Source organism: Mus caroli, chromosome 7 (assembly GCF_900094665.2).
Source record: "Mus caroli chromosome 7, CAROLI_EIJ_v1.1, whole genome shotgun sequence".
Classification (NCBI taxonomy): domain Eukaryota; kingdom Metazoa; phylum Chordata; class Mammalia; order Rodentia; family Muridae; genus Mus; species Mus caroli.
Window position 1 is genome coordinate 19,039,958 of NC_034576.1, and position 15,912 is coordinate 19,055,869.

The 15,912-nt window shown below is 52.2% G+C and overlaps 2 protein-coding genes across 3 annotated transcripts in view; both read right to left on the reverse strand.

Annotated features, from left to right (window-relative positions):
- Nectin2 (nectin cell adhesion molecule 2) overlaps positions 1-8,026 on the reverse strand; it is a 32,980-nt gene extending 24,954 nt beyond the window's left edge. For both annotated transcript variants that reach the window (XM_021166282.1, XM_021166283.1), the window contains exon 1: positions 7,668-8,026. In XM_021166282.1, the coding sequence (XP_021021941.1) occupies positions 7,668-7,755 (88 nt within the window). In that variant the 5' untranslated portion in view covers positions 7,756-8,026. The remainder of the gene's footprint in view (positions 1-7,667) is intronic.
- A 6,620-nt stretch (positions 8,027-14,646) lies between these two features.
- Positions 14,647-15,912, reverse strand: part of Bcam (basal cell adhesion molecule (Lutheran blood group)) — a 14,991-nt gene continuing 13,725 nt past the window's right edge. The window contains exons 14-15 of the mRNA XM_021167019.2: positions 15,213-15,330; positions 14,647-15,128 (exon numbers count right to left, since the gene is read on the reverse strand). Coding sequence (XP_021022678.1) covers positions 15,123-15,128; positions 15,213-15,330 — 124 coding nt within the window. The 3' untranslated portion in view covers positions 14,647-15,122. The remainder of the gene's footprint in view (positions 15,129-15,212; positions 15,331-15,912) is intronic.

Here is a 15,912-nt window from a genome sequence, read left to right on the forward strand (position 1 = left end):
AATCCCCCAGTGAGGGGCTGGGGGCGTGGCTCAGTGGTATAGCCCCTGCCTAGAATCCCCCAGTGAGGGGCTGGGGGCGTGGCTCAGTGGTATAGCCCCTGCCTAGAATCCCCCAGTGAGGGGCTGGGGGCGTGGCTCAGTTGTAGAGCGCTTGTGTACCACGTGGAGAGCTTTGGATCCCAGCCCTACCACAAAGGAGCAGCAGGAGCAGGAGAACTTTTTCAAATTGCAACACAGAGAGATGAGAGCTTCCTGCTGCTTGCTGCTTCTGGGCTGGGTGACCTTTTCAAGCCCAAGTTCTTCCATGTGTAAAATGGAGACATTTAAGTCACCCTGCAGGTTCTCCTGGAACAATTCCAATAAAAGATCTGACACTCTTTGCAGGCCGGGTCACAGGGTCAGTGCCTGTCCCCACAGGCCACATCTGGCAGGGCTTGCCTTTGCTTCCGCCTGGGTTTTATTTTGTTTATTTAGACAGGGTCTCAATGTTTGGCTTCAGTTGGCCTTGAATTCACATCAATCCTCCTGTCTCACTATCCAGAAGAGCTGGGATTACACAGTTTTGCAAATGTGAATTAGAACAGGTCTTGGAGCTAGGCAAAAGGACATCAAGGACAGAAAAATGGGCTTGAAAAGGTGTGTGTGTGTGGGGGGGGGCGGGTTGGTGAAATGGCACTGCGGGTAAAGGTGATTGCAGCCAAGAATGATAACCGGATTTTAATCTCTGAGATCCCGCGTAGTGGATAGGGAGAACAGACTCCTGAACGTTGTCCTCTTGTATTATCACACACACACACACACACACACACACACACACACACACACACACGGTAAAATAACAAGAGGTATCAGTGAACCAGGCTCAGTAGCCTTCAGTCATAATTCCAAAACTAAGGAGACAGAGGCATAAGGATCATGAATTTGGGGCCAGAGAATTCCAGGTTAACCTTCATTATCCAGGGACACCCTTCATAAATGAAAACATACAAATGACAAGAATCTCACAGCCCCAAGACCTCCAGACTAAGTCTCTAATTCTGAATACAAGAAGGGATGTTCAGCGTGAGATGAACTGTGGTTTATGTTTGTTTGTTTTGTTTAATTACTACATTTACATATGTGTCGGGCAGGGGTGGGGGGTGCCAACGCACAGGTGTGAGGTTGGCTCTCTTCTTTCCACTGTGTGGGTCTTGGAGACAGAACTCAGGCGGTCGAGTTTGGCAGCAAGCACCTTCACCCGCCTGGCCATCTCCCTGGCTGCTGTTTTATTTGTTTTTCTAAGATGGGGTCTGACTACATAGTCTCAGCCAACCGTGGAACCCAAGATACTCAAGATACTTGGGTCACATAGTTGTACCAATCGCCTGCCACCCCCACCCCCACCCCACACACACACCAAGAGTAGTGCTTTTTTTTTTTGTTTTTTTTTTTTTGTTTGTTTGTTTTTTTTGGTTTTTTCGAGACAGGGTTTCTCTGTATAGCCCTGGCTGTCCTGGAACTCACTTTGTAGACCAGGCTGGCCTCGAACTCAGAAATCCGCCTGCCTCTGCCTCCCGAGTGCTGGGATTAAAGGCGAGCGCCACCACGCCTGGTTGAGTAGTGCTTTTTTGTTTGTTTTGGTTTTTCAAGACAAGAGTTTTTCTGTGTAGCTCTAACTGTCCTGGAACTCACTCTGTAGACCAGGCTTGCCTCGAACTCACAGGCTGCCTTTGCCTCCTGAGCACTAGTCCATTTTAAAGGCCCCTCTAAACCCTTAGTAACAGGTCAGCACGGAAGTCTGATGTGTTCTCTCCCCTCTCCTGGCGTAGAAGCCTCAGGAAGCTCATCCTTTTAGGCTCAATCTCTAAGATTTATCTCCAGTCAGACTATGTGTTCTCCCTCAGGGTCTCGACTCGGGCTTAAGTCACCAGCCTTTCCTGCTTGGGTCACCTCCTAGGTACCTACTTCTCCGGCTTTGTCTCCACACACAGCCAGAGAGAAACTTCGGTAGCTGCTAGCCCTCTTCTCTGCTTGGGGCCTTCAGTAGCTCTCTTCTCACTCAGAACCCTTCATGTCCATGCCCAGCCCCTCAGTATCCTAACCTCTCTTCTCTGATCTTCTGGCCTCTGGGGCCTTTGCATGGGTTGTAGCAGGTCAGCCTGGCTTCCTCCTTATCTAGTGATGGCAGGATCTGGTCACCATAATGATAAGAAGGATTCTTAACTTGCTCCCTCCAGCACAGAACCAACCAACCACCTATCTCCCCAGCAGAGCCACAGGGAAAGAGCTCTGATTCATTCATTGCTATATTCCGGAGCCTAGAACAGTGTCTAGTATTCTGAAGGTGCTCTGTAAATGTACTGAATGAATGAGTGAGTGAATGAATGAATGATGGGCAACCAAAAAGTGCTGCGCTTCCAAGTATGGGGGGGTACATACCTTTTAACCCCAGCATGGGGAGGCTGGTGCAGGAAGAGTCTGGCCTATGCCAGCCTATGAACACCATCTTCCCACAGCACAAGCAGCAGCTGAACTGGAGTGTGTAGGCTTTTCTGTGAGGGTACTGGGAGCCACGGGGAGTTGTAAACAAGGGGAAGGAACAGGATAAAGTTTGAAAAGGTCAGTGAGAGCCAAGAAAAGTCCTCTGGTGCCAAGCGGTGATGGGGCAGGTCTTTAATCTCAGCACTTGGGAGGTAGAGGCGGGCGAAACTGAGTTCAAGGCCAGCCTGGTCTTCACAGAGAAACATTATCTTGAAAAACCAAAATGATGAGTAAGTAAGTAAGTAAATAAATAAATAAAGCCTCTGAATCAGGGTAAGGGCTGTATTGATGGGGAGGTATATGATTCGATGTTCCTGACCCTGTGGGTCATGACAATGAAAAACACGTATTTCTAATGGCCTTATGATCATGACGGAGCAATGAAATAAACTTATGGTTGGAGCTTCCTAAGATCATCGGAAACAGGTTGAGAACAGCTGAACTAGATGGAAGTTTTCTCCCAAGTGGGAATGGGAGCAGGACACTGGGTTTGGGGAGGAAGACAGATGCATAATGACTTGTGGCGTTTGAAGTCTATGTGGTGAGGGGGATCCAGGGATTCTGGGTGTCGGATGGGGAAGCAGGGGAGATGAAGTCGTGAAGCCGGGAAGATGCGTGGCCTTGTGCTAGAAACACATTTCCTGCAGGCTTCTCAGCAAGTATCTGTGGTGACCTTGCAGGGACAGACACGGACAGCCAACACCACGCCCAGAGACAGTGGCCAGAGAATGGCCAGTGGGAACACTTGCTTCTCTGCCTCTGACTGGTGACAGCTCTATAGAGATGTCAGCTGGGTCTTCAAACACACTTCCTCCTCCCCTGGGGAATGGACTAACAGGCTTCCTACAGGCCAGCGTAGAGACTGCCTCTGGCGTAGGTAAAGCCCAGTTTGAGGAAAGACATGGGAGGGTAAGACCTGGGGGGATAATAGTCTGAGGGAGGAGGCTGGAGGAGGGTCTGGAAGCCTAGTTTCTTAGATTTCCGGCCTGGCTGGCTCCTCCAGTCCCAGCTGGCCCCTGCACACCTATAAAACAAGCTGTGTCCTAGCCCCCACCATATCAGGGTGGGGCAGGGCTGGAGCAAACCCTTCAAGGCCAGAGGGCCTTGAGGACCAGCATCAGCTGCTGCCTCAGCCACCTGGGTAATTAATTAATTACATTAATCATAGTTCCCACCCCCACAGTGGACATCCGGAGCCTGTCTGTGGGGTGAGAACTCAGCCAGAGCTGCCAGGGTACATGGCTTGGGCTGTGTCTGGATTTCTATGTGAGCCTCCCGAGGCCCCTCTGGACCCTTGGATGCGCAGCCTCCTTCTGCTGCTGGGGCTCAGCTCCCAGAGGACCTCTCCTATGGAAGGACAGGCTCATCAGGGTGAAGCTCTCAAAGGCTCTCCTGGCTGGGGCCTGGGATAGACCACTTTTGGTCTTGAGGTGGACACCTCAGTGTGAATCCCCATTCCAGGAGATTCTGGCTTCTGCTGGTGTATAGATCCTATTTCTAGGGTCTGTTTCTCTCCCCCTGACCCCCTTGCCTCTCATTCCCTAGAGTGCCAGAGAGAGAGAGAGAGAGAGAGAGAGAGAGAGAGAGACTGACTTACTATCCTGAACTCTCTAATTAGCCCAGACTGGCTTTGAACTCAGAGATCTGCCTGCCTCTGCATTCTGAGTGCTGGGATTAAAGGCTTACTCCCCACAATCACATACATTTTGTGTGAATCAGGGTCTTAAGTAGTCCAGGCTGTCCTGATCTTAATTATGGAGCCAAATATGATTTTGAACTTCTGAAGCTCTGGTCTCTACCTTACATCTGCAGGATTACAGGTGCACACTACCACTGGTGATTTTTGGGTGCGAAGGATTGAACCCTAGGCTTCATGCATGCTAGGCAAGCACTCTGCTGACTGCACTTTGCTCCCCTTGTTTTCTTCCGAGAGAAGGACTCAGATAACCCTGCCTGGCCTCAATCTCACTACATAGCCATGCAATCCTGAATTCACGCTTGGATTCCAGTCCTGTGCCACCATGCCTGACTTTGGAGGTGCTGAGTTTGGAACCCAGGGTGTCATGCATGCTAAGTGAGCATTCTATCCACTGGCCCAGCCCATCTCTTTTTTTCCCCCCAGTCTTTCCGCTCTCCAGCCAAGGCGGCCCTGGGGGTGAACAGTGTGCTGCCTCAGCCTCCCCCACTCTGGCACTGAGATTACAGGCCTGACTCTGCCACTCTGTCTTGAAACAAGGTCTTCCTATGTAACTCAGCCTGACCTTGAACTCCCTGCAATCCCCCTTCCTCAGCCTTCTTTGAGTGCTGGAGTCACAGGTGTTCCATTCCTGTCTTAGGTTTCTGTTTCTGTGACCCTTGGGTCTCCATGTCTCTAGGCATCCAGCACTCACACCTCTGCAAGGCTCCTGACATACTTTCTTACTGGCGGGCCATCTCTCCTGGTCCATCTCCTCCCCCCCTTCCTGCTCTGTTTCTCAGCATTGCTGGGGCATTAAAAATGTAACAGCATCCCAGCGGGGGCAGGGGAGCTGGCCCTTGTGCAAGACTCCCTGTGCCTCCCGTGTCTTTAACTCCCTGTGGCCCCTACATGCTGGCTGGCCTTGAGACTGGCCTGTGCTCTGACCTCTGGAGTCACAGGATCTCCACAGCCCTCTGGCTGGGGTCTTCTGATCTCCTCTCCTGTCACCAAACCTCTCTGCCCTTCCAGTGTCCCTGCCTACACCCCTCCCAGCACCCCAGCACCCCTGCCCCTTTCCGGTATCTTTCTGCCCTCCCTTGCAATCTTCCTTCATTCTTTGTGCATGACTCCATCCTTGCATGACTCCATCCGTGCATAGGTCTGATTCCCCGGTCCCCTCCCTCTCTTGGCTCCTGTTCCTATATCCCTGCTCTCCATCCTGTCCCTTGCCCCCCCCCCCATTTCTTCTCTGCTCAGTTCCCCTTCCCTAACGAGAAGAGACAGCCAGGCCTGCCATCCCCTCTTCTCCCCTCCCCCGCCACTGTGTGGGGCTGCCTAGATGACATAGATGAGCAGAGAGAGATAGGGAAGAGTGGGGAGGGAGGCTCAGGCTCCAGCGGGAGGTCCAGGTGGTGTAAGCCCCATTCCCAGAGGAGGCCAGGAAGCGGGGAGGCTGAGCAGCTAGAGCCAGGGGAAAGAGATGTAGGGAAAGCAAGGGAGAGATGGAGAGAGCAAAGGAAGGACAAACAGAACAGAACAGAGAGGAGAAAGAGCCCAGAAAGAGAGAGAAGGGAGAGATGGAAAGGGAAATGAAGAAAGAAAAAGGAGAGGGAGAGAGAAGGAATGAGGAAGTGGAGATAGGAGTAGGGTGGGTTAGGAAAGGCCAAGATCCCCTCCCCAGCGTTGGAAGGGAAGGCCCAGGCCCTGGAAAGCCCCCCCTCCCCCCCAGGGATTCAGCAGAGAAGGGACAGCCACCACAGGTCTAGGAAATAGGAAGAACTTTGGGGAGCTTGCCCAGTCTGGCTATTGGGTTGCTGGCTTTCAAAGGCTTTCAAGGGACGGGAGTGGAACCTTGGGAGAGAGTGTCCTTTTCGGTTTCCTCGTTCGCAGGCTGGGAAGGGGAACAAGGTTTGCTCTGGGGTTCTGTGGAATCTGCTGTGAGGTACCACACGGGTGGATTCTAAGAATTCACCCAGAGGGACAGGTACAGATCTCATCTACCTGGGAGGTCAAGGCCAATGACCTCAAAGGAGGTGACGAAAGAAAAACCGAGGCCAAAAGTGACAGGCATTCTCCCCACGATCCTTCTGATCCCCGTTCTGCGCAAACTCTCCTGAAACTCCCCGCTCCCCATCCCAGAGTGTGTAGTTAAAAAAGAAACAGCCAGGTCACCTGCTAGGGGCGGGGCGAGGTCAGCACACCTGTTTACACCTCACCCCATCCCCCACCCCCACCCCCGGGCCTCGCAGAGCCCCTTGGCCCCTCCAGGGCTGGCGGGTGGAAAGGGGAGCGAGTCTTAGAGAGGAGGCTCCTCCCATTTACCTCTCCAAGTGCTTCGAGGACAAAGGCGTGACCAAAGGAGAGATAAGGTCCCGAAACCAGGAGTTGGGACTCTTAGCGCTCCAGCCCCGCCCCGCCCCTCCCAAACTAGGTGAAAGCGATACCGGAAAACTTCCCCAGGGACGTTGCCACTCACAAGGAAAGGGGGAAGGGGAGGAAAACTGCAAACCTACCGGGCTCTTACTCTACCTGGGACACAGCCGACTAAGTTCCCAATTTCAGGCTACGTCTTTAAGCCTTTGATTATATTTGGGGGCAGAAGGGTAAAGGTCAGAGTCCCTTGATCTTTAAATTCCATTGCCTACAGCTAAATCCAAACCTGCCAAGATAGTGCCTCTGGACCCCAACTGCACCTGGACCCCAGCGAGCAGAGCTCTTTGCCTACAGTTAAACCCAAGACCCACAAGTTTGAACCCCTTTTCTCCAATTCTATCTAGACCCGGGTTAGACTCGCCTTCTGAGATCCTGGAGGCAGAACCTCTTAATTTTCACAGAACCCAGGGGTCAGTGTCTGTAAACTCCCTGAGGCTTGCACTCCAGACTCACACCCTTCCTGCCCCTGGGTGCCCCCAACTCTCACCATTGGTTTGCCAAGGGCTCCCAAAGACTGAACTCACTCCCCCCACCAACACACACTCGTCTTGGGAACCTCGACTGTGGATCCCCTCGCGCCCAATTCTCCCCGGGCCTCAGATGCCCAACCCAACAAGAAGGAAAAGAAAAAAAAAAGGGGAGGGTGTCGTCCCTCCTCACCATCACGACCCTCCAGCTAGTGTGAGTGGGGGGGAACATTCTCCACATTCCTGAGGGGGGAGAGCAGAGACGGAAATCCAGATTCCGGATAAGTGATCGGCACAGGATGGGGAGGATTTAACCCTTTCCACGCCGAGAGAGGTGGAGGGGGACAGAAACCCGGGTTAGAATGGACACTTGTGATTACGCGAGGTGCAGAGAGGGAGGTTAGGAGACTCAGAGAGAGAGCACGGTGTGTTGAGAGAATCTCGATCAGTAGGGCCAACCTAGAAGGGGGCACGAGGGAAGGGGCCTCGGGGAGCTGGGAGTGAGGTGGGGGGACGATGCCCCGTTCCCTCCCTTCTGAGGATTGACGAAGGCATCCGCGCGTTTTCACCTGTTTCCTGAAGCAGGAGCAGTAGCAGCGGCAACAACGGCAGCGTCGGTGACAATCTGGACGGCGGGAGGACTGCGGCCCGGGCCATGGGGGGCCCGGGGAGGGACTGGGCCCGGGCAGGGGGTGCCTAGGGACCACTCTTCGTGTACCGATCGGCTGGGAGGGCAGTCAGGGGTCTGAAGTGTCCGGCTCCAGGCCGGCTTCCGCCGCTCACGGCTCCCCGGATCAGTTCGTTCGGCCCAGCTTTCCCTCGCCTGGCTCTCAGGATCCGCGCCCCCCGGCCCCTCGCTTAGCTCCAGCGGGCCGGACTCATTACGTCACAGGCCCCGCCCCTCTTCGCCAAGGCGATCCTAGGGCTCAGGCTCCGCCCTTCTCAGGGCTAAGACCCCGCCCATCCCGCGTCCCACACCTGTCTGGCCCCACGATTCTATCTCCGCCTTCTCCTGGAATTAAGCTATTTGACCACGCCCACTCGACATGGAGCCACGCCCCCACACAACCCGGGAAGACCCACTGCGCCCCCTACTGGTCACTCTAATGAGACGCGGTCACACCCCCTTCTAAACTTCCGGTCACCTCCCACCAGGAGAAGCCATGCCTTCTCGCCCAGACCACGCCCCACTGCCCTCTGGTTAGCCTGAGTATGTGGGCTCTCATAGGGCCTCCCTTCCTGAGGCACCGCCTCTTGGTGAGGCCACACCCCTGTCCCAGCCTTTCTCCTAGTCCTGCTGCTGTGGTAGGTCGGGGTCACTTCTTAGTGGACCCCATTTCTTTCTGATCTCTGCCCTGGGTTCTCGTATCGCCGCATCTTTTCTTTCCAGATTTCTCCTCTTTCTCTGTCTCTGAGTCTTCCTCCGCATCCCCATGTTTCTCTGTGGCTTTGCTCTGGTGTTTCTTTGTCTGTCCATGTGCCTATGTCACTTAGTCCCCGTGTCTCGTTGCATTCCTTTGACTGTGTGCATCTTTCTTTGCGTCCCTGTCACTTTCTGTTCCTTGTCTCATAGTTTTTTTCTGTGTCACTCTTAATATTCCTGTCCCTGCATCTGGCCTCTGCGTCCCTCCCACCCACTATCCTTTTTTTATATCGCAGCCTTCCGCGAGGGGGCAGCACAAACCAACCCAGCAGGCCGAACCCCGCTGGGTGGGGCTGGACCAGTCAGTCTGTCCTCTGGCCCTACCAGTCCCTTCCGGTTGTCCTTGTCCCACTTTCTCTATCTCACCAGAATCCTGTGGTCTTTGTGACTGGTTTTGAGGCGGCCCTTTTGTCTCTTCCTAGACGCTCCACTCCTCCCCACCCCCACCCGCCTTTTCACATTCCCAGGGCCGCCGAGGGCAGCTAATGAGAAGGTCCACTTGTTGGGGATGGGGGAGGGGAACAGGTACTCCGCTGCTGGAGTACCTGACAGCCAAATCATCCCCAAGGGCCAGGCATTTGGAGGTTTCTTGTGAGAGAGCCACCTGGGCTGGGGTAGGGCCCCTTCTCCACTGGCCACATACATGAAGCCCCTCTCCCATGTGGCAAGGCCCAAGGAGTGGACCCTGGCTCTGACCAACTTGCTCTCCACTCTTGTTAATGCTCCTATTTGTTTGCTTGCTGATTATTTTGTGTGTGTGCAGGCCGTGCCGACTTCTGAAGGGCAAACAACAACTTGCTTTGAGTTGTAAGCAGCAAGTGGGTGCTGGGGCCCCAACTCACGTAAGCCAAGATTGGTGGCAACCTTTGAAGCCATTCCACCCACCTTGGTTTTGTTTTATGAGATGGCATCTCATGTCGTCCTGGCTAACCAGCTGAGGGTTACAATCCTGGGATTGTAGGCATGCACTGACTCCAAGTTGAGCTAGCTCTCTCCTTTCTGAGCTGCTGCCACATCCCTTTAACAGCATTGTTAATAAAGGGTTTTAGCTTCGTCTGCCCACCAGGCCCTCGTGTAAGTCTGTTCCCAAACAATCCCCCGATCAAGCCGTGGAGGAGGTAGGGGAACTGAGTCATGGGAAGGGAAAATGGCTTGGTTCCAAAGGTCAGGGCTATGGAAAGAGGCAGGTCCACAATGGACACTATTCAAAATTCCTTTGTTGCTCACAAGAATCTCAGGAAGGGGGTCGGGTTGGGGCTGCACAACTGTAATCCCAGCACTCAGGTGGCAGAAACAGAAAGATCTCACAGAATTCCAAGCCAGTGTGATCTACAGACCCAGTTCTAATCAGCCATGATCGCCACGTGAGGGTCACCGTGTGTGAAAAGTAAACTAAGGCACAGGTTCTTTCCAAACCACCGCCGGAGAAGGAGCAGTGTGAGGTTTGTTGGTGTTTTTAGTAGCTATGCACACGACATCCAGATAATATCTCAGGTTTGCAATGAATGTGGCATGAGGCTAGCGGTATGAATGACAGACACTGAATAAATGCTCTGTAGCTCCCAACTTGTTGGGTGTTTTTTTTTTTTTTTTTCCCCAAGACAGAGTGTCTTAGTCAGGCTTTCCATAACTGCAACGCAACACTGTGACAAGAAAAGCAACTTGGGGAGGAAAGGGTTTATGTTTGAGATTTTGGTTCCTTTAAAAAGCACAGAAGTATTATGACAATGTTTTCATTTTAATCCCAGGTGTTTTCATTTTAATTCTTCAGACTGTCTGCAGCAGCTGGTTGTGATTTGCCTCGTGCTCTAGCAGAAGTGTGATTTTTGTCAGCCACGTATAGTTTCTGCGACTGTGTGGTGTTTGGAATTCTGGAAACTGTACAGAGGGTAAATAAGTGCTAGCGGACCAATAGGTGCGCTGCGTGGTCGTTGGTCATGGTTTGTCATAGTTGTCCTCAAAGAAGACACTAAAGGAAAGAGATGAGATTCAGGGATCTGGGTCTCTGTCTCTCCCCCTCTATCCCCGTTTCTCTCCTGTCTAGTGATAGTGGGTGAAACAGGGCATAGTGTGGAACAAAGGGTGGGAAAAAGAAAAACCCACAAAGTAGCAAAGACCAGCTACAGGTTTACTTGCCTTACACTTCCACATTCCTGTCCATCACTGAAGGAAGTCAGGACATGAATTCAGCAGGGCAAAACCCTGGAGGCAGGAAGGAGCAGAGGCCCTGGAGGACGCTGCTTACTGACTTCCTCCTTGTGGCTTGCCCAGATGGCTTTCTTATAGAACCCAGGACCAGCAGACCAGGAATGGCACCACTCACAGTGGGCTGGACCCTCTCTCATTGATCACTAATCAAATCCAGATTTTATGGAAACATTTTCTCAGGCTCCTTCCTCTCTGATGATTCTAACTTGTGTCAAGTTGATACATAAAATCAGCTAGTATACAGAGTCTTACTATGTAGCTCTGTAGCCCTGGCTGGCCTGGCATTTCCTATGTAGACCAGGATGGCCTTGAACTCACAGAGATCTGCCTGCCTCTGCCTCTGCCTCTGTAGTGCTAAGATTACCACCATACTGAGAGCCTTGATGACTTTTTGCTTGTTTTGGTTTTGGTTTTTCAAGACAGGGTTGCACTGTATAGCCCTGGCTGTCCTGGAACTCACTCTGTAGACCAGGCTGGCCTCGAACTCAGAAATCCGCCTGCCTCTGCCTCCCGAGTGCTGGGATCAAAGGCATGCGCCACCACACCCAGTGACTTTTTTGTTTTTGAGGTTTACTTTTATATATATGAGCATTTTGCCTGGATAGATGTGCACCATGAGTTCCTGGTGCCCGTGGAGGCCAGAAGAGGGCAGCAGATTCTCTGGAGTTAGGGACTGTTGTGAACTGCAATATGGGTGTTGGGAAACAAGCCTGAGTCCTCTACAGGAAAGAACAACGAATGCTTACAACCTCTTGAATCTGTATCTGTATATACGTATTTTTTTTAATTTGTGGTTGGGAGGGGCCTATGTACCACAGCATGTGAATGGGTTGTGGGGGTCAGTTCTCTCCTTCAATTTTGTGGGTCTCCAGAGATTGATCTCAGGTTTCAGCTTGGTAGCAAGCACATTTACCTGCTGAGCCATCTTAAAAGTCCTGGATTATAACCTCCCTTTCCTCTTCCTTCTCCCTATTTTCTTCTGGGGGGCGGGGGTGGCAGAGCATGCATAGAGGTCAGAGGACAAATTTAGGGAGTTGATCCTCTCCTTCTATCATGGTTCCAGAAACCAAACGAAGGTGCTCAGACTGGTATAGCTTTTATCCGAATGGCTGCCTGGCAGACCCATCACTGTCTTTCCAAAGCTCTTTCATTCTGACCCAGCTAAAGATGGAGGAGGTCTGGGAACTGGAGAGATGGCTTAGTGGTTAAGAGCATTGACTGCTCTTATAGAGGTCCTGAGTTCAATTCCCAGCAACTGCATGTTGTCTCACAACCATCTGTAATGGGATCCTATGTCCTCTTCTGGTGTGTCTGAAGACAGCTACAGTGTATTCATATAAATAAAATAAATCTTTAAAACAAAAAACAAAAAAAGCCCAGAAGAGTCGTCTTTTTCCCCTGTGCACCTGCTCTTCTGGACTGCCACCAAGTGGGCTAGGCTCCCTCTAGGCGGGTCTTTGTGGGTAGGGCAGGCTCAGGAAGGAAGCCAGGGGAGTGTGACGCTACCAGATTTCATGCCTATGAGGCATGCTTCAGCCCAAGAGCAGCTTGCTTTGTTGACAGAGAACTGGGTGGGTCTCATACTTGTGAAGTCAACCTCCAGGGTCAAGGAGCCCAAGAGGTAGCACTTCACTCAGGAGGGAGCCAGAGCTTGCTAGGCACACAGCCAAAGGCTTCCTGTTCTGAGTAACTTATTTGCTCTGCAACCCTGCTCTTGTGGGCAGCAGGACTTGAGACCCCTTCCCCTAATCAGTGATATTGTCTCAGAGATAGAAGTGGATTCCAGCCCCTAAGTCCCCTGGAGCCTGAAGGTAGTTTACCTTTGAACGTTCCAGTTATACATCTAACTTTTAAATTTTGTTTAGTGTGTGTGTAAGGGTAGGATTTACACACACACACACACACACACACACACACACACACACACACCAGATAGTATTTCTCTATTTCTAGAGTAGGCTGCCCTTGAACTCACAGAGCTCCCCCTGCCTCTGTCTCCCCAGTGCTGGGGGGTGGGGCTTACGACTTGTGACTCTCAAATGCTTGAATTCCCAGTATGTATCACTGTACTTTGTCTCTCCCTGCAACCCCAGGGTCTCCTTACACCATACCCTTGGCTGGATTTGATCTTGCAGCAATCCTGCTTTGCCTCGGTGTTCTACTAAGAATACAGATGTGAACAACCGTGCCTAGCTGGACTTAAATCAAAATTTCACTCCCCCACCCCCACATTTAGTCTTGTGTGTGCCAGGTTGTGAGGTGGCTCTCGTTCCATTAGGTGGACTTGGGGGATGACTCAGGTCATCTGGCTTGGGGACTCAAACCCTCATCCCCTGAGCCATCTCCTCTTCTTTTGTTTATCCCAGCGTTCTAGAGTATGGGGCAGGAGGATGGAGAATTTGAGGCCAGCTTGGGCTCCATGAAACCCTGTCACAAACAAGCGAGCTAATACACAAGCCCACCATCTTCAACTCTGCTACGAGTACAAGGACAAGACAGCTCTGCTGACAGGGACAGAGAGGTAGGAGGATTTGAACAAAGCCTGGGGTCTGGCCACTGGAAGTGGCCTCCCTAATCCAATTTGCCTTCCCCTCTTCTCGTGGTTTCAGTAACCCACAGTCAGCCTCCGTCCAAAAATGTTCAATGGAACATTCCAGATATAAATAATTCACAAGTTTAAAATAACTTTCGTTTTAAACAACAATTTTTAACAATGGCATACTTTGTGTCCTTATAATTATTCAATTTAATTTGTGAATGTGCATGAGTGTGTGATTGTGTATATGTGTGTGTGTGTGTGTGTGTGTGCATGTCGAGGCCAGAAGATAGCCTCAGGTGTTCCTTAGGCACTATGAACCTTAGAAAAATTATTTTAACTTTTAACTATGTCTGTGCATGGGTATGTGCAAGTGACTGCTGGTGGCTGCAGAGGCCAGATGAGGGCGCCAGACAGCCTGGAGCTGAAGTTACAGGGGTTGTGAACTGCCTGACACCGGTGCAGAATAGGACTCCAGTTCTTTGCAAGGGCAGCAAGCACCCTTAACCACTGAGCCACCTCTTCAGCCCCAGCCATTTGGGTGCTTGGAAACAGGGTCTCTTACTGGTCTGGAAACTTGCCAACCAGGCTGGACTAGCAAGCCCCAGGGGACCCTCCTGTCTTGCCTCCCAAGCAAGGGGATTATTTTCAGCTTTATATGTGGGGCTCTAGGGGATGAGCTCACATTTCCATGCTTGCAACGTGTAATTTGTTGACTGAGCCATCCCCCCAGCCCTCTATTTTACTAATGTCTGTTTGCTTTTCTTCCTGTTCCTTCTTTCCTTATTTCACTTATTGAGATGGGCTCTCACACTGTAGCCCAGGCTGGCCTCGAACTTACTATCCAATTGCATCTGTATCTCCATTGCTCAGATGACAGGCGTGTCACCATGCAGGCCTTCATCCTTCTCTCCAGTCCTTGTTTGGACCTCAGAAAGTCCGTCGATTTCTTCGTTCTACCCCAAGTTCCTTTTGTATTGCCTTTATCACCCCTTCTTCCCCAGGGAGTCCCTGGCTTCTCCAAGAAGGGAAGAAAAATTTTCTAGACTTAGCTTCAGCCCCTAGGGACTCTGGGAATTTTTCCTTAAGGGGACAGGACCTGGCTCCTAAGCAGACACTGGACTCTGGTTCACAGTGAGCAAACTGCTGCTTGGACCTGGGCATCTCTTTTCCAGGATCAGCCAGCTGAGTCTTGTTCCATGCTAGCTCTCTAACCCTCTCCAGCCTGTCTCCTACTGTTCTGTTTGACATCAGACCTTTCCTGAGGGTGTGTGAGGAGGCAGCCAGCCAGCCAGCAGTAATAGAAGGGGGAAAATGGCCTGCACCCTCCCTTCCCCCTTTATCTTCCTCCCTGAGAAGAGAACCTGGCGGTAGGAACGTGTCCACGTGACAGGCAGCATTTATTTCAGAGTCCAGTGTTCACAAATGATGGGCTGAGGATGAGGGCAGGAATGGGGTGGGTTGGGGACTCCAGTGTCAGACTACACAGCAGGGTATCAGGTGGGGGGGTAGTGCCCAGCAAGGGAGACAGGAGGTAAAAATAGCCCCAGCCTGCCGACCCCCAGCGCCGTGTCCCAGGCCGGGCCCCGGGCTTGGGTCCAGGAGCTATTCTGGGGCCTGGGAGAGTTACATTCCCTGGAGGAAGGCCCCCTCCCAGCCCCCACCTCCCTCTTTCCCTCCCCAAGGCCGCTGGCCACTGTGGGTCCCTGCCCAGCAGGCAGAGGAAGGAAGGGAGGGCCGAGGCTGGAGAAGGAAGGAGGCGGAGGCGTGCGCTGAGGCGGAGGCGTGCTCAGAGCCGGTCCTCCGATGATGCCCAAAGTTCCAGATCCAGAGATTGCCTCTGGGAGGTCGTCAGCCTCAACACTGGGGACAGAACGGACAGCTAAGCCTGAGCCCCCAAGGCTGGCCATGCAGGTGGTTCCATTGGACACCCAGACCATCACTCACCTCATCTCCAAAGCCTCCACTGCCACCTCTGCCTCCTCCGGAGGGCCCACCCATTAGAAGGCCCGTGTGTTCTGGCCGCTCTGGCCCAGAGTGGCTCAACTCCGGTTCCCTGGCTGGCCTGTGGGAGGACAGTGGCGTGGTGAAATGGTCACTGCTAGAGAAGGAGGTGGGAGGGAGTGGGGGTGATGATGGCATTGGCTTTGGTATAGGAGGTGAGGCTGGTTGCTGACATTGAGGTTGGGTTTGAAGCATCCGAGACTAGTCCGGGACACTTACGGACAGACATTGTTGATGCTATGGGAGGTTGGAGATGAGGTGAGATGCGGATAGATTTGGTTGGTCTTAGGTGACGACTGTAGAAAGACTGGGTATAGGCAATTTGGGGCTAGCCACAGACTGGGAGTTTTGGGCTGTGGCTATGATGATTGCTACTGAAAGTGTAGCTTTAAGGAGCAGGTCAGGGTATGGCTAGCATTTGGATGCAATCAGTACTTCGGATAACACAGAGTCTAGTCTGAAGATGAAGTTGGGCTTCATGACTAATCCCAGCCCTTGGGAGGGTAAAGAGGACTGAAAGTTCAAGAGCAACCTGAACAACACAATGAGACCTTGTCTCAAAATACTCAAAAGGGGGCTTAGGATGCATGGAAAGCCCCTGCCTAGAATCCCCTAGTGAGGGGCTGGGGGCGTGGCTCAGTGG